This window comes from Brassica oleracea, chromosome C2 (assembly GCF_000695525.1).
Source record: "Brassica oleracea var. oleracea cultivar TO1000 chromosome C2, BOL, whole genome shotgun sequence".
Classification (NCBI taxonomy): domain Eukaryota; kingdom Viridiplantae; phylum Streptophyta; class Magnoliopsida; order Brassicales; family Brassicaceae; genus Brassica; species Brassica oleracea.
Window position 1 is genome coordinate 17,980,264 of NC_027749.1, and position 22,550 is coordinate 18,002,813.

General features: G+C 33.3%; 2 protein-coding genes across 2 annotated transcripts; both read left to right on the forward strand.

Annotated features, from left to right (window-relative positions):
- The first annotated feature begins 4,087 nt into the window (after positions 1-4,087).
- LOC106323590 lies at positions 4,088-5,353 on the forward strand. Its single transcript, XM_013761688.1, has one exon. It carries the CDS (start codon positions 4,088-4,090, stop codon positions 5,351-5,353), a length of 1,266 nt encoding a protein of 421 aa, XP_013617142.1.
- Positions 5,354-12,080: 6,727 nt separating this feature from the next.
- On the forward strand, positions 12,081-14,921 carry LOC106324692. Its single transcript, XM_013762653.1, has 12 exons — positions 12,081-12,377; positions 12,493-12,586; positions 12,661-12,745; positions 12,823-12,892; positions 12,978-13,035; positions 13,134-13,203; positions 13,317-13,353; positions 13,438-13,642; positions 13,720-13,925; positions 14,002-14,076; positions 14,157-14,294; positions 14,650-14,921. The coding sequence occupies exons 1-12, from the start codon at positions 12,241-12,243 to the stop codon at positions 14,726-14,728; spliced, it is 1,254 nt and encodes a 417-aa protein (XP_013618107.1). The 5' UTR covers positions 12,081-12,240; the 3' UTR covers positions 14,729-14,921.
- The last annotated feature ends 7,629 nt before the right edge of the window (positions 14,922-22,550 follow it).

Genomic DNA, 22,550 nt, shown 5'->3' on the forward strand with positions numbered 1-22,550 from the left:
CTCTTTTATAATTTTGAAATTTTTCCAAATAACCTTTACAGAGGCCACTACAAAGAAAAGTTTGATTTCTGACCACCAAATCTGACAGAAATTGGTCAAAACAATGAGTTTTTGTCCAATCTCTGACCACTTAAAATCGTCGGAAAAACCCCGTCAGAAATTTATTTTGGTCAGAAAATTGTCAAACTTTTTTGAATAATGGTCAGAAAAGTCGTCAAACATTATCGTAAGATTTCTGACCATTTTCTGACGTATTACTGTCAAATTTAATCTACGAATATCAGACCACTTATTGACCTCTTTGCTGTGACAATTTTTGACGAATTTGTAATCACTTATTCTTGATGAAATTCTGACCATTTATAAAATTAATTGATTTAATTATTTATTAATCAATAAAATTGCAATTAAAATTTAAAAGACTAAATCAAATATATTTTAGACTTGAAACCTACTTAAACATTTAACATTAAAATAGTTTTAGCAAAATATTTTGCTAAAGTCTCAAAAAAACCGTTAAAGTTACAATAGAGTTCATTGCTAAAGCTTTAACCAAAAAACTACAAGCATAATATGTAACACACCGTTCTTTACTAAAGCTTTAACAAAAAGACTACAAGCATATGACTTATTCTTGAGTTGCATCTTCATCTTCTTGAAGCAAATCTGGAAATTTGCTGACAACTTTAGATGCTATGTTTTGCAAATACTGTATAACCTTATCTTTCTCAGCTTTGTCATTCTCCAGTGTCACAATCTTCTCTGTTGCCATAGCAATCTTCTCATCAGCTATTGCTATCTTCTCGTTTGCAATCCGTAGTTGTCCTTCTTGGTCCAAATTAGAAATGAAAGAACCTGAAGGAGGTACTTGTCCCGGGTCCGGCAGTGTTCCAAAACCCAAAACGGCGACCCTTAATGACAGAGATTTCCTGTACAATGAGAAATATATAAGGAAAGCACAAAAATTTGCAAAAAAAATTAAACAAACTAACTTAACCTTTAAAACCAGATTGTTGATATCTGCTTGGGTAAGATGGTTTGTCTCAATTGATCCACCTTGAGTTAGCTGATCATTTATCTTCTCTTTGACAGTCTGCACAATCTGCTTACTTTTTTGTCACGAATGTCATCGGTTTTGCGACTTCGATGTGCATCCGCAAGAAATGCTAGCATATCAGGCTCTTCCCTTCCATTATCAATGGTCTTACCAAAATGAAAACAAAAAAAATCAACCCACAGTAACTACAATTAGCGAAAGTATATTTAACAATATAGTTTACCATCTCGTCTTTGCGCCTTTCATAGGATTTTGCCCATGTGTTGTGTATTGCAATACCAAAACCACCACGCTCGCTTCTCCGGTTGGTAGAGTTTGTGGAAGACTTTGCTTGGACTTTTTCATCCTTCCACATCAAGTCGTAACCCAGCCAATTATCATCTGATACCCACTCCGGAGGATCTTTGTTGAGCTTCCATTTTTCTTTCCATTCACACAAATTGCTTGAAATATATTTATGTGCCTTTTTCTCGTAAGCAATTTTTACGGTTTCAGTAATGCTCGGTTCCCAAGTAAATTGTTGCTGAAAAGTAAAGAAACATTATAGTGAATGAAGAAAGAGTAAAAATTAAATTTACAGTGATAAATTTAGTACCGCAAATGCTCTGAACCATCTTATTTTTGCATCACGAGGTAGATGTTTATAAGTAGGATATGGTCCTGGTAGGTCAGATATTTAGTATGAACTAGGTGTGTATTTAGTATGAACTATTTTCGACTAAAAATGAAAGAAGTATCTGAAAATCCTTTTACATTTTTTTTTCCTTCAAATATTTGTTCATCTTTGAATAACACCGGATATGATGAATTTTTTATATATTGATTGACGATTGAATAACGTTGAGAGTTAAAATATTATTGGGAAAGAAGCTTTTTCTTGGAAAGAAGCTTTTCCTGGGAAAGAAGTTTCTGACGGAGCGTCAAGCCTTACTCCCTCCCCTTCTTCTTAAATATACGATGTTTAGAGCATTTTCACCTCTATTCTATTTTCCACTGTAAAATAGAATTTAGAGCTATGTTGCACGAAAACTTCATCGGACGTCCGTTTTCCGCTTCGAAATCGGAATCGGAACCTTGTGGAAGCTTACGAAATCTCGCTTCCAAAACGCTTTTAAAATATTCTCTTTAAAAACACGTTGGAAGCTTACGACTCCGTTTTGGAATCACGCTTCCATTCTTTAAAAAACAATGTCATATATCAATAAAAATATAAAATTATAGGTTTTACTTTATAAAAAATTGAAATTTTAATAATATTGAATAGAGGGAATAGAAATATACAAATATTAAAATTAATACTATAAATTATCTTTATGCATTGAGGTTTTTATTAAAGATAAATAATATATTCAAATATATTTTGTCAATTAATTATAAAGTATTAAAAATAATTAATATAATAATCTATTTTAAATTTAATTTATGTGTATTTTCACAATTTTAATATGAAATCATTTCAAAATTATAAATGAATAAAATGCTCTATTTTAAATTTAAATCATATAATTTTTAGTTCTATATTTTTTTTAAATCTTATATATGTATATATATATATGTGTGGATATGCTTCCAACACGTACCCGCTTCCTAATTTTCTTTAAAAAGTCTCGTTTCCGCGCTTCCATACGCTCCCGCTTCCACATATCCGCTTCCTAATTCTTTTAAAAATCTCGTTTCCGCCCTTCCATACGATTCCGCTTCCACGTACGTGTTTCCGTTTACATGTAACATAGGTTTAGAGTAAAAATACTCCAATGTTACTCTATTTTCTACTCTGTAATAGAGTAAAAAATGGGTTTACTCTATATATAGAATAATTTGTTTTTTTTGTATTTTTTGTTTGTTCATCACTCTATTTTTCACTCTAAAATAGAGTACCATGGAAGCCACATCCAACTCTATTATATAATTACTCTATTTTAGAGTAAAAAATAGTATAAACCATTGGAGATGGTCTTAGAAGAATTTTTATGTTCCAATATGTAAGATGTTCTCATATTTTGAGGTAACTTTTACTTTATCAAAAACAGTTTAACCAATCAAATTTAATAGTTCTATTTTGTAATTGGTTCAGTTGTTTTTAATTTATAGCTTTAATAATACACTAGATTTTGACCCGTGCTTCGAAAGCGCAGGTTTTTGAGATTATATTATAATATAAAGTCATATTATAGCGAAGAAGAGAATTTTTTAAAATTATATTTTCTACGAGTAGTTTATTTTTATATGTACATTTTATATAACTTTCTCTTAGACCTGGATATTTAATCCGGACCAAAGACCAAACCGAAACCGACTCAAAACATAGGTTTGGTTTGGGTTCGGGTTCAGAGAAAATTACCTAATAGGTATTTTTTTGGACCCTCGGGTCTTTGTTTGAGTTTGAACCCGAGACCTAGTCGGAAATATTTTGTGTATATTAAGTATATTAGGGTATTTCGAATATGTTTCTGGAATCACATATATTTTTTAAGTTTTGAGTTTGGATTTACAATAGTTTTGGGTTTCAGGTAAAATTTGAATTTTTTAAAAGAAAATTGGGTAATCGGATAAAATTTTGGGTATTTTTTATAAATTTACATTGCAGATGTATCATATATTTGTCCAAATCTGTTTATTAAGTATTCTTTTATTGTTTCCATATTTAAACGTGGGATTTATTACGTGTATTTGAGTTATGGTAACTGAATGTATTTGATGAAATATTGATTACAAATCAATTTTTTTTATATTGCTAAATGTGTTGGAGATAAACATAAAGATAACTTAGGAGTTAAGTTACACCAATCCTAATGAGTATAGGATTAGCTTAAAAAATAGGAAATATGTGTTCCTAATGAGTTTAGGAAATATAGTCTCTATATAAAGAGTTGCAAGAGTGTTGCATACCTTTGTGTGAGCTTAGAGATTGTGTTTGAGTGCTTAAGTTTTGTGAGTGTTTCTTAAGCTTATAAAGAAGAGTTTCTTTATATTGAGTTCATACAATCCTAGGCTTATATTTGGTATCAGAGCCAGACCCGATTGAGAATCATGGGTGATCTAGTTACCACAACTGTCAAGAAGGAAGGAGGCTCGTCCTCTATAAAGTGTCCAATGTTAAACACAACCAATTACACCGTGTGGTCAATACGGATGAAGATGTTGCTTCGGGTTCATAAGGTGTGGGAAGTAGTCGAGCAAGAATCGACTAACGACGAGAAGAACGACATGGCGTCAGCGCTCTTGTTTCAATCGATCCCGGAGAGCATGATCCTACAAGTGGGAGGACTGGATACCGCAAAGAAAATATGGGAAGCAATCAAAACTCGCCATGTGGGAGCTGATAGGGTAAGAGAGGCACGACTTCAAACCCTCATGACTGAGTTCGAGCGGCTAAAGATGAAAGAAACTGATAAGATCGATGACTTTGTGGGCAAGCTATCGGAAATATCATCGAAGTCAGCTGCACTGGGAGAGAATATGGAAGAAGCTAAACTCGTGAAAAAATTCCTGCAAGGCTTACCACACAAGAAGTATATTCATATAGTTGCTTCTCTTGAACAGCTATTGGATTTAAACAACACGGGTTTCGAAGACGTTGTCGGTCGCTTGAAAGCATACGAAGAACGAATTTCTGCGGAAGAAGAAGAGGATACACAAGAAAGCCAGAGCAAGCTTATGTATATGCTTATGATACATGAAATTGTCTATCTCAACGAGCGAAACGTAAAGCCCAAGGAGTTTGATTCCAATACTGACGGTGACAGAATATGGTACTTAGACAACGGAGCAAGTAACCATATGACTGGAAATAGAAGTTATTTCAGATCCATTGATGAAACAATCACTGGAAAAGTTTGTTTCGGTGATGATTCAAGAATAGACATCAAAGGAAAGGGGTCTGTGTTGTTTGTGAGCCAAGACGGAAGGAGAAAGATCCTTGCTGACGTTTACTTTATTCCAGAGTTGAAGAGTAATATTATAAGTCTCGGACAAGCTACAGAATCGGGATGTGATGTAAGAATGAGAAAAGATTACCTTACCCTCCATGATAAAACTGGAAACTTGATCGTAAAGGCACCAACGTCCAAAAACAGATTATATAAAGTCATAATGGAGGTGGAACAACACAAGTGCTTGCAACTTGAGATTAAGAATGATTACTCTCGTTGGCATGCACGCTTAGGACATCTTGGAGCCGATGCAATGAAGTCAATGGTAGGGAAGGAACTCGTCACCGGTAGGGAAGGAACTCGTCACCGGTCTTCCCAAAATCAAAGTCGAGAAGGAGACTTGCGATTCCTGCTTACGTGGTAAGCAAGCAAGACAACCGTTTCCAGCATCTACCTACCATCGTGCATCCTCTGTTCTAGAACTCGTACACGGTGATTTATGTGGACCGATAACACCACCCACCGCAGGAAGAAGCAGGTACATATTTGTGCTCATAGATGATCACTCACGCTATATGTGGTCTATTTTGCTGAAAGAAAAAGGAGAAGCATTCGACAAGTTTAAAAGATTCAAAGCATTGATCGAGCATGAGACCGGTAAAAGCATAAAGACATTAAGAACAGACAGGGGAGGAGAATTTACAAGCTCTGAGTTTAAAAAACTTCTGCGAAACATCGGGTATACAACATCACCTAACTGCTCCGTACACACCGCAGTAGACATTATGACATTAAGAACAGACAGGGGAGGAGAATTTACAAGCTCTGAGTTTAAAAACTTCTACGAAACATCGGGTATACAACGTCACCTAACTGCTCCGTACACACCGCAGCAGAACGGAGTAGTAGAGAGACGAAATAGAACCTTGCTAGAGATGACAAGGAGTATTTTGACACACATGGAAGTGCCAAACTACTTATGGGGAGAGGCTGTTCGACACTCAACCTACTTGATCAACCGAATTGCGACCAAGACCTTGGTTTCTTCGACGCCGTATGAAGTTTTGAGAGGAAGAAAACCAAACATCAACCATCTACGAGTATTCGGCTGTACTGCGCATGCCAAAATAGAGACAGGGAACTTGAAGAAATTGGATCATAGGTCTCGACCCGTTGTATACCTTGGAACCGAGTCCGGCTCTAAAGCATACAGGTTATTCGATCCCACGGTACAAAGAATAGTCGTCAGCAGAGACGTTGTTTTTGAGGAAAGCAAAACATGGGAATGGAATAAGAGTGGTCGAGATATAACAGAGAAACCAGGATCATTGGAAGACGACACTAGGTCTCGTATACAAGCAAGCGACCACAATGGAAATCCAAGGCTTTAGTGATTCAAGCCATAATATTGATGATGATGACGGTAGGAGTACTACAGGCCACATCTTTTATTTGAATGATTGTCCTATCACGTGGTGTTCTCAAAAACAAGAGACAGTAGCATTATCTTCTTGTGAAGCTGAGTTTATGGCGGCAACTGAAGCTGCAAAACAAGCCATATGGCTTCAAGATCTGCTCGAAGAGGTTACGGGTCAACCGAGGCAAAAGATAGTGGTACGGCTTGATAACAAATCGGCTATTGCCCTCACCAAAAATCCAGTCTTCCACGGTCGTAGTAAGCATATACACAAGCGCTATCACTTCATTCGGGAATGCATCGAGAACGAACAAGTTGACGTCCAACATGTGCCAGGAGCAGAACAAAAGGCAGACATGTTAACTAAAGCGTTAGGAAGAATCAAGTTCAAGGAAATGAAGGATCTTGTTGGAGTTCAAGATATTGAAGAAGTTAACTTTAAGTTTAAAGGGGAGAATGTTGGAGATAAACATAAAGATAACTTATGAGTTAAGTTACACCAATCCTAATGAGTATAGGATTAGCTTAAAAAAAAAGGAAATATGTGTTCCTAATGAGTTTAGGAAATATAGTCTCTATATAAAGAGTTGCAAGAGTGTTGCATACCTTTGTGTGAGCTTAGAGATTGTGTTTGAGTGCTTAAGTTTTGTGAGTGTTTCTTAAGCTTATAAAGAAGAGTTTCTTTATATTGAGTTCATACAATCCTAGGCTTATAAAATGACCATAATTTTTTTTAAAAGCTATTCATGTTTCCAAATAATATAGATATATAGTGCTATTCTTGTTTCCAAACAAATCTATATATATTTATATATAATACTGTTTTGCTCTCTTCTGGTTCCGCCAGGCGTCCACGTCAAAAAGTCAGTTCATGACGGCGCGGCACGTGTCTCTCTTACTTAACAAAACGTGATTTCGTTTTAGGTTTCGGATAGGCTTTCTATTGTTAGTTTGGGCTCCCTTAAAACAAATAGCTTTATTCAGTAGTAATAGTTTGGGCTTCTTTAGTTAAAACAACAAATGTTTTATTTTAAGCATTGTTTGGCTAAGGTTATGATACGCTTCTTCTTCCTCCCCGTGAGAAGAAACTGCGGCGGCGTTACGGTTGTCGATCAGATTCACTTAATACATTGATGTTGTCATTAACAATACCGACCTACTCATCACACGTCTTATTCAATACATCTCTTCATATCTTAATGGTTGTGGATTTTCACATATAAGTAAGTTTATTCCCGTGAAGTTCATCACTTTTTTTTTCTAATTCATTCTAGAGTTTCTACCTGTCTTTTCCCGATTGTAGGCAATTGAATATTATGGAAAGTTCTAGGCTTCATAGACCTTACCAGAAATGCGTTGATAGCTGCTTGATGATGAAATGAATGTTGCTGCTGAGCTGCTGGGAATTCAGGTAGAGTTCATTTTCAAGCAATTGCATTCCCACCTGGAAATCTGTTTCCGATCTGATCGAAGAATATTTCGGGAATCTGATTCTTGTACGTCGGCTGAGGATTATTGATATTGGAGTTTATGACAGTTTTGAGATCACCAATGATATATTTACCATAAACCTCGAGCCCACTACCGTAGCTGGTGAATCAAGAAGCCATTTTTGTTCACTCCCAAAAGCACTGAAGTAAAAGAGAGATTAGCCAACCTCAAGACGAAGTTGATTTCTCTTATTTTATTTGTTTTAAGATGATGGTGACCAAAAAAAGAAGAGTAAATGACTTTACAACTGTCTGGTCAGATATTTTCGTTACTTTATTTAGTTACGTTTAAATCAAACTCCGATTCAAAAAAATACTCAAAAGTCAAAACCAACATTAAGAGTCCAACCGGTGACCATTCTAGAAACAAGAGGAACGAATAGAAAAGGAATGTAGAGGAACAAAATTGCAGGAATGAAAAAGAATGGTTGTTCCATCCCATATTTAACAAGGAATTAATTTGTTCTTTATTTCTCTACAAAAAAAAGAATGGTAGAGAATGAAAAGGAAAAATTATTCCTTATGAATGTTGATTTTTTTAAGGAATGTTAGGGAATGCATTTGTTCCTCGTCGTTCTTTGGTCACCATTCATACCCTAACTGTTTTGTATTACTTCGAGTAATAAATCTTACAGTTTTCTAATCGAAATATACTTATTTTTTTATTAAACAAATACTCCTTCCGTTTTTTAATATAAGTCGTTTTATAATTGTGCACTTAGATTAAGAAATTATTAATTTTTAATATTTTCTAAACAAAAACATCATTAATTATTTACCTAACCACAAATCAACCAATAATAAAATAGAAGGTATATTATCATTGGTCATATAACATTAAGTGTTAATAAATTTTAAATAGAAAACCAAAAATGTCATATAATTTGGAACATAAAAATTTCTTTAAAATGACTTATATAAAAAAACGGAGGGAGTATCATTTAATAAATTTGTGCTAAAGAACCTACAAAATTTGAGGTTGGAAAGTAAGCAGAGATCGACGGGAGTACTAATTTTAAAAGTTATGATGACAAGTACTCTGCCCAATTTTACTGTTACTATGTAGTATTCATTAAATGTGATTCTGGGATTCAGTACACTATTTAGAAAGTAGAAAATCTGAGTTTTATAGCATCATTTTTGATTGATAATCATTTATTTCTTTTGCAAACAATAAGCCTTAATCCAAATTTTAGCAAAAGAAAAAACAATAAACCTTAAAACCATAAAAATAAGAGAAAATAACATAACAATGCCACTTGAGTTTCAATTCCAACTAGCACCAGATTTTCACATGCAAGTGCGATGTTTCTGTCTCTTACTCTTTTTTTATATCCCCTATATATTAAAGGAGAAACATTTTTAAGTTATGACTTTGTAATCAGTGCTTAGGTGTCAGCTCCACAGAGCTTCTCAGAGCGTCTAATTAAAAAACTTAGATCTTACTAGAGAAAATACTTTTTTTTGTTACATTGGACCTCCCTTACCATAATTACACATTCCATCACATTACTAATTAAAAACGTGGAAGCAATAACTAACGTGCATCCTCTATATAATTATAATAACTGTCTAACCAAGTCACCTTTACAAAATAATATAACGGTTTCAAGTTTATAAAAGTTATCGTGCATGCTTTGTTACTACCATACGTGTTTATATGGTATATGTTCTTAGTATTTCTTTGTCTGGATCAAAAAAGTTTCTGGATTTCAACCTTAAACATAGTTAACGTACAATCTATAACATGTGTGATTTACATGTATAAGTTATTGTCGTTGTCATATAGTCATTTTTTCGTTTTCTAAAGTCTAATAATTTTTGTGTTCGAATTTTCTAATCAAATTATTTTCTGTTATAGTTTATACAATCGGGCTTCAGTAATAAATATAAAATCCTTCTTAGACTGCGGATGCTTTGTTTTTCCGGTCCTTTCTAAACGCAATTTTCCCTCCGTGTGACAAGCATTGATCTCAATAAGCCTTATTGTCCACGTTTAGCATTAATAACTCATAAATTGTTATTAGTGGCATTTATTTTACTTGGAGTATTGTCCAAGTTAACGCATTCAATTTTCCATTATTACATGACATTAAATGAATCAATAATATGGTAAATACATCTATTACAATGCGGTAAGCTCAATATACAAAATACTCCAATACTCCAATATCCATATATTAAAAAAACTTGGATAATCAATTTAATCTACACAAAAGAAGCATAAATAGATCAGCATACCTAAGATCTGAACAGTTTTTTTTCTGGGTTTGCACCTTCAATTAAATGAATCGCCTTTGCTTGGAGTAAATCACGGGATAGGAGTTTGTTCGCGAAGACGGTCTTCCCAAATACATAAATCGAAGACCCGTTTGGAGGAGATTTTAATTCAGAGAAAGGAAAGGAAGTCAAAAAATGACTTGAATCTGTTTAGCTTTGTTTATGACATGAATCGAAATCGGGACAGAAAGTGAAGCGGATCGATTTCGTTCTTGCCGTAAATTTTATCCACCTTTAGTCTTATTTTTTATTCTTTTTTTTACTAAGTTGAGCAAAATTATTTAAAACAAAAAACATAAAATCCAACCCAATGTGACTGAACTTAAACGCGGCCCACTGGAAACAATTAAAAATAAAACGCTAAACCCACTTATGTTGAGCCAACTTAATTTATCTTTGCAATATTCCAGAAGACAAATTCTAATTTTTTCAGTCAATAAACTATTAATACATTCAAAACCGATAAGTATGGTTTATGTATCATATTATAAGCTTATATACTAACTCACGCATATATAATTTAAACATGTAAAATAACTATCTCATCCCGCGCAAGGCGCAGATTACTACCTAGTCTTCCAATAAAACACGAACACTATCAATCAATCATCATATAAGTTGAGTAAGTAAACTATTTTTTTGTATTTATTTCCTTTCTGACTTTAATTCTACTAACGCGGAAGTCATGAGCTTATATGGTCCTAAGAGCATCTCCAATGTAAAACTCCATTTTTTCCTTCAAAATAGAGTAAAAGTGAAAATGGAGTAAAATTGCTCCAACCCTACTCCATTTCCTACTCCATTTTCTACTCCATTATGAAGTGATGAACAAACAAAAAATAAACTACTCTATTTATGGAGTAAATTTCATTATGGAGTGAGATATGGAGTTGGGTTGGAGCATTCCTTACTCCATATCCACTTTTACTCTATTTTAGAGGAAAAAATGGAGTTGAGATGGAGATGCCCTAAACAAGTTGGCCTTTAAGAATAAACGATCGCGGGCAGTATTTGTATGCATTAAACTATTAATGCATACTCATGCAATACGATTGTTTCTCTTTAAATACAATAATCGGTTTTTAATAGCTCTCCCTCTCATAGATTTTCAAATACACCCACTACAAAAGTAGGTGAAAAAAAAAAAATTTCAAATTTTTATTAAAACTAAAATAGTTTTCTATTACTTATCGTGCTTACCTGCCCGTAGGTCGGGTTTTACCCTAAATATTTATGATAAATAAATTTAATATCATAATTACATAATAGTGAATTTTATTTGAAATTTTGTAAAAGTAAATATAACCAGTTAAAGTATTTAAACAATAAAATAAATTCAAAAACAAAGTTATCCCGTCGCTACAGTGCTACACTATATTTAGTGTAACACTGTTACAAAAAGCATCAAAACACTATAATGTCGCTTAGTATACTATCCCATCGGAGAATAAAAGTCAAATTTTTATACTATAGTAGCGTTTTCCAGTCTTCTTTGGAGATGCCCTTATCAAAAACATAAAGTACATAATTAATAAAATGGTATTAAGCGGTAAATTATGTCTTTACAAAGTACTTTAGTTTGATTCTTTCTCTCCGATCAAAATATGGTTCATTTTGGTATTCATTTGTGAGTTTGTATAATCTATAACGAGAGAACAAATAATACATATTTAAAAAAAAATACAAATCATCTATTATGCAATTTACTTAATTGCAACGATTTTAAAGTACAAGCTTCTAAAATTCTATATAAAGTGATTTAAAATAATGTTCTATACCAAATATATTATTCATGTTTTGAAAATTAAAAAAATATATTAATTCAAATATATAATGAATCCACTCGCCACACACGAATCTCTAATCTAAAATGTACTTCAGTTTTAATAATATAAATTTTAGATAAAAATAGATTTTCTTAGTAACCGTGTTTTAAGTAAAATTTCTAACATTTAGAAAAAGGAAGGAATACATATTATTAACATAAAAGTAAAATGGTACTATTGGGACTGAGTGTTGACTCTCGAAATTTCCACTAAAAAATCTCAACTTTCCCACAACCAGATCTTGAATTCGAACTCTGTAAACAAACAAGTGTCTCTCTGACTGATTCACAGTTTCGTGATGTTGGTGCAGAGGAGAGTAATGAGATGGAAAAAAATTTGGAAGTCGTTTCAAGCGGTCTCCGCCAATGGTTTCATCTTCTCCTTCACGCTTCTTATTGCTCTCAAGCTTGATCATCTCCTTTCTCACTCATGGTGGTCAGTTCTTATCTTTTGATGACTTGGCTTCTGTTGACTAAGTCTAGTGAATCTTCTTTAGTCATCCTTGAGGATCAAGACTTGTTGGACTCTCCTTTGATTCTGTTTTTTGCAGGTTTGTATTTACACCCTTGTGGTGGCTGTGTCATGCTATCATTTCGCGTGGTAGATGCTCGTTGCCTTCTCCACCGATGCCTCATGATGAGAATGTATGATTATTACCCTTTTAATCTTAGTTTGGCAGGGCTGCTTGTAACCTGTTTAAGTTCTGGTCTTGTTGCAGTGGACTCCTTTTCAATATGTCATGGCAACGCCACTGCTTGTTGCTTTTGAGATCCTTCTCTTTCTACATCTTGAAGATAAATATGGTATTTTTTTCCCACCATTTTACTAATACTCTTTAATCAAAGGGTATATATGAATGGTTTGTTTCCCTCTCTTGCAGATGTTGACTTAACGTTTGTCTTCTTACCCTTGCTTTCTTTCGAGGTAGCCATTTTGGTTGTTAATCTCAGGTATTTCATCAAAGTTTTAAGGTTTTGGTTTTTGTCATCTAGACTTTTTCCCTCAGTGATGACTGACATGCAACTTCTCCTGCAGAAAGTGTTTGACACGCATGCCTAGAAATGAGGAAACTATGAGTGATGAACCACTTCTCGTAAGTTGGTTATTCTCTTTGAGTGTCCCAAAATTTGGTTTCATTTGTTCTTTAACCTTTGTTAATTTGCTTCTTACATTGTTTATTTACTTTTGTAGTACACATGGGTTTCCATATGGATGGTTTCCTTTATTGCTGCGATAACCTTCACTCTTGTTAAATCACGTGGTATGTTGCACATTTACTAATAGATGAAAGATTGTTTTTTGTTACCATCTTTCTATGTTAATATCACTGCCAAGTCTCAGTCTGTTTCTTTTGTTTCTGAATCTGTTATACAGCTGCGTTGGAATTGTGGGACTTATCTATAAACTTTGGGTAAACTAAATTTTTCTTCGTAAAGTCTTTCTGAATTATCCTCTTCCAGTAGTGTGAACAATATTTTTTCTTCTCAATCTACAGCATAGCAGAGTTATTTGGGTTTCTCTGCGCAAAGTGGAGGAAACGGTCAATCCATAGTGATTCACACATACCTAGCTCATCTTCAATGGGAGTAAGATATGGGGATGAGGACAGCAACATAGAATGCGGTCTCCTAGATATCGGTGGATATGTAATGAAAATCCCATTTATTACCTTTCAATTCATCCTTTTCTTGAGCTTAGAGGTACACATTTTACAGAAACAAGTCCATCATATCTTTTTGCACGTGTTTGAGCTAATTATCTTTTATCTAATTGCTAGGGAACACCTGCTTCTCCCAAAAAAATTCCGGTTTTAGTTCTGTTTGTACCTCTTTTTCTGCTACAAGGAGCTGTGGTGCTTTCTGTTACATATATCTCGTTCTCGAAATCTGTCTTGTGGATTTATAATGTTGGTGGTCCTTATGGAAGATATTTGGCGAGATCATCGGCTCGTGTATTCCTGAGATTCTTTCAACATTGTAAAAGGTACAAACAAACTGAGTAATGGGAATCTCTGGTGACAACGAGAAGAACTAATCATTCTCATATGGTAAAATAACAGATTACTTGGCTGTTGGTCTATCAATGAAGGAAGTAAGGAGGAACAAGTTAGGCTCCACAGTGGAGAAACTACCGGGTAAAGGCTGAAATCGTTTGGTAACAAAACAAGATAGCTTTTTTCACTTATACACAATGTTTTGCTCCATATGTTTTCAGATACAACACATTCTCACCAAAAGCTGCATTGAGTGAGCAAACAGATAGCAGCCAGCAGGAGAAGAATCTTTGCAAAGTTTGCTTTGAGAATCCGGTCAACATGGTTCTACTCCCATGTAAACATTACGTCCTCTGCAGGTAAACCAACATTCCTTTTGTTTGCTTCTTTCTTCTTTTTCTCTGCCCCCCTTAAACCGCATTGTTTGCTCTTAGTAAACATCTAAAATGACATGTTTCAATAAGTACTATTGCTATTGTCATTCCAAAAAGTTGTTTATCAAAACTAGCACTTGTTCAAACATGACTTTGTGTCAATACATTTTGTCTTTACAGCCAAATAACCTGCATTGTGACACAAACTAGCACATACCACCGATACTTTTAATGTATCCAGTAGTCTTAATTGTATTTTGCTAATTAGAAGTGTAGACCATTTTGTGTTTTCTTGGAATACCATCTTGTACAATGTTCGTGTCGTTTTTGTGTGTTTCAGCACGTGCTGCAAGAAATGCAAGACATGTCCGATATGTCGTGAATTGATTAAGCTCCGTATGCCTGTATACGACGCGTAGAGATTTCAGACGCCCATGATGAAAATGTATAATACTTTCGTATGTCGTGTTTTGATTAAGCATCTTGTAATAATGATACTGATGCAGCGCATCTTTACACGATCTCGTCTTTACTGATTCAGCGCATCTAATGCATTCAGTGTAGTTGTATTTACTTGTTGGGCTTATGATTAGTGTTGGGCTTTATGATCTTTGTTAATAACTTTCATATCGTTAGATTAGGGTTTGTAAGTATTTCTTATCTATACTATTATTTGCCAAGTAAATTTTCGGAATCGAGCTCTCACGTTAAAAGTTAGACTGGTTAATGTCGTTGTTATCCTTAATAAAATTTTATATATAATAATTTAATTAAAAACGAATTTTATATTAATAATATTAAATTTCTAAAAAGATAATTCTCATATATTTTGTTGTTATCTTGAAATAATCTTTTATATTTCTAAAAAATATTGTTGTTATCTTTTATATTTCTAAAAAATAAGATAATACTTATATGCTGTGTTGTTATCTTTAAATAATATTTTTATTATAAAAATTAAGATATAAAACAGTATATAATTAAATATTAATGAAGAAAAAACATTTGTATAAAAATATAGTCTAAAACATTTATAATATATGAGTGTTTAGAAAATTTCAACACAATAATTAATATATATATTTTAATGAAATTTGCTGTCATATATAAATTATTTTATGTTTGGTATAAACTTGTTAAGAATATAAATAATAACTTAACATGTTGGTTTTGAATTAACAAAATATAAAATAATAAATATCTATATAAAATAATAAATATCTATAAAAAGATTATGCCCGCACATGCGGGCAAGACACCTAGTTTAAGTTGTAACTAGTCTGTCAATTGTTACTATTGATATATTGAATAAGAAAAATCTTAGAACTTTTAGTTTTTCTTTGTCTCCGGTATTCTTTGGAATCAACGATTACCAAGAACTCTCGTTTAAACGGTTATTCTTCAAAATCAACGATCATTCAGTCCTCGTTGAATGGCCATTCCTTTTCATTGAATGGCTATTCCTTTTCATTGAATGGCTATACCTTTTGGTATAAACGGTCATTAAATCTTAACTCGACGCTGTGCCAGTTTGGTATACTATAAAAAAATTTAAAGATAATTCTAACCAATTAAGATAAACTAGAGATTGATCCACGCACCCGCGCGGATATTGGTTCATATATTTTTATACATTGATATTTATTTTTCATAATTATTATTATATATTATAGATGAGTCGTAAAATATAATTAATTGTATTCAAAAGACCTGGACCAAATCGGATACTATGATTATTTTTTGTACAAATATCCGAATCCGCTTCAGATACATTTGTTATTTAGATATTTTTAGGTTTCTATATATCAGAACTGAACACATCCAGACCCAAAAGAACCCAATCAATACTCATACATAAATTTATACTCCCTCCGTTTCATATTAAGTGTCGTTTTAGAGAATTTTTTTCGTTACAAAATAAGTGCCGTTTTCGATTTTCAATGCAAAGTTTATTAATTTTATGAAAAATTTATTTTTCTGTTGGTTGAAATATGGTTAGGTATATAGGTAATAGTGTTTTTTTATAGGGAATGTACAAAATTAATTGTTTCCTTAATCCGTGTGCCGAAACCTAAAACGACACTTATAATGAAACAGAGGGAGTAATATTTAAGTGGAACCTAATTAAAAAAAAAATCCGAAAAGAACAACCCGTACCTAAATGGATAACAAATATCTATATTATTAAAAGAGAAGTACCCATTTGAAAATTTTCTTACTTCATTAATTAAACTCCCTATTTTTTTTGCTTGTCTTTTTCAGTTGCATTTATGAAATATCCTAAAATGAATAAAATTGTCTAATTTATTACTTGTCTTTTCAGTTACATTAATGAAATATGCTTAAATCAATTAAACTTCATATTTTATTGTTTGTCTTTTTCAGTTACCTTAATGAAATATCCTTAAATAAATTTGGACATAATGTCATTTAATCAACAAAAAAAACTCATGAGTTATCCTTACGTGCATAATTTTAATAATGGAGATTTTAAAAAACGTGCATCATTAAAATGTTACCTAAAACATACAGCACTAATATATAACATGAATCAATAAAACTAGAATTTGACTCACACAATTGTACGGATATTATTTTCAGTTGATTAAATTAAAAATATTTATTTATTCAAAAAATATTTAAGAATGGATATGTTTTTAAAAATTATCTCTATTATTAAAAGAGAAATACCAATTAAAAAATATCCCTTAATTTTTAAATTTAATTACACTTTCATGCCACTGAGAATTAAATTGAATTTCTTATTTTAATGCTTGTCTTTTTCAGTTAGATTAATGTGATTTCCTTAAATAAATTTGAGTTAAATGTAATTAAATGAACTTTAAAATATACTTATATTAACAAACTATTAAAATAAATATTAACAAACTATTGAAACAACATAAACTATGAAAACAATTTAAAAGTTACCTTCCACGCTTTTAGTATTATAATATGTATACATTACCATAAATAAACAAAATTGATTAATGTTTATTACTATAACTTACCAATAAAATATTTTGCATATATATTAGACGTGGTTCACTTATGTTTTAACCTTCCTTATTATAAACTTTTTCGGAATATTATCATCAATTTTTTTAAATAAAAAAAAATATTCCAGCAATATCAACTTCATATTTTGAATATAAAATTAACTTTATTCTCATGATTTAGTTAAAATAGGCGGGTCAATTTATATCCCATCCAATTGGGTTTTTAGAATAGTTGTAACTCATTTTCAGTTTGACCCAAACACATAATATACTAATAATACATTTCAATTATACGATTAAATACGAAAGAAATGTCAATATAAATTTGATCCAACATAGATATTAATATATATATATATACAATAATATATATATATATACATCCAATCTTTTGTATAGTTACATAACTGCTCCAACAGACATTTAATAAATATATACATAACACGACACGATAACAGTAACAAAATATATGATATACAATCGTTAAATATATGATATACAATCGTTACATAAACACTCGTGCGGTCGCACGGGTCAAGCTCTAGTCTATCTTATTAAAGTAGAAGTACCATTTAAACATGTTTGGAAACATTGATAGTAGTAGAAATCTATACTATTAAAACAGGATCCTATTGTCATTTTTACCTTAGCCTGCCCTTTCTTTACTAACATTGCATGTTTCATTAAGGGCAATCAAGTAATATTAATAACACATCTATATTGAACTATTTTTTCGGATCCAACCCACTGACCACGTCAGATCTCTCTTGAACCATTTGAGCCGATTGAGAAATCAGATCCAATTCTCACATTTTTTTTTCTTTGGGCCATTGAGTCCAAGTTCAAATATTTTTTTTTCAACCATTCAAATTATTTTTTTTCTTTAAATATAATTTAAGCATTCATAAAAATAATTGAATTTTTTTATTGAAAAGTATAAATCTTTATTAAAAGTATATAATTTTTTAATTAAAATATTAACCCCATAATAAAATTAAAATTAATATCTATACTATTAAAGCAGGATCCTATTGTCATAATTACCTTAGGGGCATGTTTCCTTCACTAACATTGCATGTTTCATTAAGGGCAATCTAATTACGTCTATTTGTTCAATTTTTTATATGATATCAAATATTCATCGTAAATAGATGGTTTAAGATGCCAAAAAAATTATTTACTTGGTGAATATAATACATCAAATATTACAAATACATTATTTAGTTAAATAAATAACCAAAAACCGAAAATTCAACAAAATGTGGATTGGTTATTCTCGTAAGTTGGTTATTCTCTATGAGCATTTTAAATATGATCACTTAATCGGATTCTGTCTACAAAATGTGGTTTCATTAGTTCTTTAACCTTTGTTAATTTGCTTCTTACATTGTTTATTTATTTTTGTAGTACACATGGGTTTCCATATGGATGGTTTCCTTCATTGCTGCCATAACCTTCACTCTTGTTAAATCACGTGGTATGTTGCACATTTTACTTCACTATTTAATTAGTTTATGATCTTCTAGCCTCCAAACGATACCCTGGAAGTGTTGCTGACGTTGCAATGTCTATAATTTTGTATACTTTTTCTTTATTTTGCAAAACAGATTGTTTTGTTTGTCATCTTTCTATCATGATATTACTGCCTAGTCTCAGTCTGTTTTTTTTTTCTGAATCTGTTATGTCCCGAGCTTTGTATAGGTGATCTAGTTGCGTTGGAATTGTGGGACTTATCTATAAACTTTGGTAAACTAATTTTTTTCTTCTTGAAGTCTTTCTGAACTATCATCTTCTAGTAGTATGAACAATCTTCTTTCTTCTCAATCTACAGCATAGCAGAGTTATTTGGATTTCCTGTCACAAAATGGAGGAATCAGTCGATCCATAGGGATTCACATATACTTTTCTCATCGTCAGTGGGAGTAAGATATCGAAATGAGGACAGCAACAGAGAATGCGACATCCTTGATATTGGTCGATATGTAATGAAAATCCCATTTACAGAAACAAGTCCGTATCTTTTTGCACGTGTTTGAGCTAATTATCTTTTATCTAATTGCCCGGGAACATCTGCTTCTCCCAAGACATTCCGATTGTAGTTCTGTTTGTACCTCTTTTTCTGCTACAAGGAGCTACGGTGCTTTTTGTTACATATACTTCGGTGGTGAAGTCTGTCTTGTGGATTTATAATGTTGGTGGTCCTTATGGAAGATATTTAGCGAGATCATTGGCTCGTGTATTCCTGAGATTCTTTCAACATTGTAAAAGGTAAAACAAACTGAGCAATGGGAATCTCTGGTGACAACAAGAAAAAAAAAACTAATCATTCTCATTTGATAAATAACAGATTACTTGGCTGGTGGTCTATCGATAAAGAAAGTAAGGACTCCTTACTAAGGAGGAACAAGTTAGTCTCCACAGTGGAAAAGCTACCGGGTAAAGCTCTCATCATTTGGTAACATAACAGCTGGCTCCTTTCATGTGTACACTATGTTTTGCTATATATGTTTTCAGATGCAACACATTATCACCAAACACTACAAGAAAACGTGCCCGTAACAACGAACATTTACGACGAAAATATTTCGTCGTAAATTTACATGGTCTTTACAACGAAATTACGAGGAATATAACTTTCGTCGTAAACGCCATGTAAATTTACGACGAACTGATTTCGTTGTAAACTCCATGTAAGTTTACGACGAATGTACGTGGAATGAGAAATACGTCGTAATCATTACATCGACATTACAACGAAGCATGTTACCGTTATATTTAGGTGAAAACGTGTATTCAATGTGCTTTAACTTACCTAATTTCGTCGTAAAGTCGTTGTAAATAATATGTTAAAACCATGTAAAATCCATGTAAAATATTCCTTGTAAAATCGTTGTTATATTTCAACTACCCAACTCGAAAATTTCTCTATATATATGTCATTTCCCACAACTCTCTTCCTCACAACACACAAACGGGAGAAAAAAAAATCCGAAATAAAAATCAGAAAAAAAAAGATTTAAAAAAAAAATCTAAGAAAAAAATGGCCGGTGGCGGTAGTATTTACGAGTTACGAAGTTGGATGTATTTGCACAAAGATTCCGACGGGAGGGTGACGAACGCATTTCTGAGCGGCCTAGAGACATTCATGCACCAGGCGGGCTGTACACCGATCACACAGGAAAGTGGTAAGATGTTCTGCCCCTGTCGGAAATGCAAGAATTCAAAATTTGCACGTAGTGAAACTGTATGGAAGCATTTAGTAAACAGAGGATTTACACCACAGTACTACATTTGGTATCAACATGGAGAGGGTTATGGGGGAAATGAAGCTAGTAGTAGTAATAATAATTTTGAGGATGGTCATCATAGTGAAGAACCGAATCATTTGCATAATGAATATAATTAACATCAAGATCATGAGCAGATGGTAGATCATGATAGGGTTCAAGATATGATTAGTGATGCATTTTTAGAAACAACTACAACAATAGCTGATGGAACTGGAAATGTAGAAGAACCTAATTTGGATGCAAAAAGGTTTTATGAAATGCTAGATGCTGCAAATCAACCAATCTACACTGGTTGTAGAGAAGGTCTCTCTAAATTGTCTCTAGCAGCTAGGATGATGAATATTAAAACGGATCATAATTTACCTGAGAATTGCATGGATGCATGGGCGGAGTTGTTTAAAGAGTATTTGCCAGAAGACAACGTGTCTGCTGAATCTTATTATGAGATTCAGAAATTGGTTTATAGTCTTGGGTTGCCTTCGGAGATGATTGATGTTTGCATCGACAACTGCATGATCTACTGGAAAGAAGATGACAAGTTAGAAGAGTGTCGATTCTGCAAAAAACCACGATTCAAACCGCAAGGCCGTGGGAGGAATAGGGTACCGTACCAAAGGATGTGGTACCTACCAATTACAGACAGATTGAAAAGATTATATCAATCTGAGAGGACTGCTGCATCGATGAGGTGGCATGCGGAACATGTCCAGAGAGATGGTGAGGTTGCACATCCATCAGACGCAAGAGCGTGGAAACATTTCAACAAGGTACACGCAGATTTTGCTACAAATATTCGGAATGTCTATCTTGGGTTATGCACCGATGGATTTAGTCCATTTGGAATGTCTGGTAGACAATATTCTTTGTGGCCAGTCATTCTTACGCCGTACAATTTACCGCCGGATATGTGCATGGAACAAGAATTTCTATTTTTGACCATATTAATCCCTGGGCCGAAGCATCCAAAACAATCTCTTGATGTTTTTCTTCAACCGTTGATAGAAGAGCTAAAGCAATTGTGGTCAGAAGGGGTGAGGACGTACGATTGTTCCTTGAAAAACAATTTTACGATACGAGCAGTTCTGCTGTGGACGATAAGTGATTTCCCTGCTTATGGGATGTTGTCTGGCTAGACAACACATGGAAGATTATCTTGTCCATATTGTCTTGGATCGACGGATGCTTTTCAACTGAAGAATGGTAGGAAGAGTTGTTGGTTTGACCGTCATCGTCGCTTTCTTCCACTTGCCCATCCGTACAGAAGAAATAAGACATTGTTTCGGCACAAAAAAATTGTCAGAGACGGTCCTCCTCCATATCTCACCGGCCAGCAGATCGAAGAAGACATTGATTATTACGGAGCTCAGGAAACAGTTAAAGTTGGAGGAAATTGGCATGTTCCTGGAAATATGCCTGATGGATATGGTGTGTCTCACAATTGGCATAAGAAGAGTATATTTTGGGAGCTACCCTATTGGAAGGATCTTCTCTTACGCCACAATCTGGATGTCATGCATATTGAGAAGAAATTTTTTGAGAACATCATGAATACATTACTTAACGTCCCTGGGAAGACAAAAGATAACAAAAAGTCAAGGATAGACTTACCTGATATTTGCTCAAGAAGTGAGTTACATATCAAGAGCAATGGAAACGTTCATGTTCCCATCTTATGGTTGTCATCAGAAGCCAAAACAACCTTGTTTGACGTCATGGAGCATCTAGTTGTCCACCTACCGTATGAAACATTGCTTCGTGGACCTGTTCACAACGGATGGATGTATCCGTATGAGCGACAGATGAAACATTTGAAGGGGAAAGCAAGAAATCTTGCAAAGGTGGAAGGTTCAATAGTTGCGGGAAGTTTGACAGCCGAAACATCTAACTTCACATCATACTACTTTGCTCCAACTGTTCGTACGAGGAAAAGAGTTCCTAGAAGATATGATGAT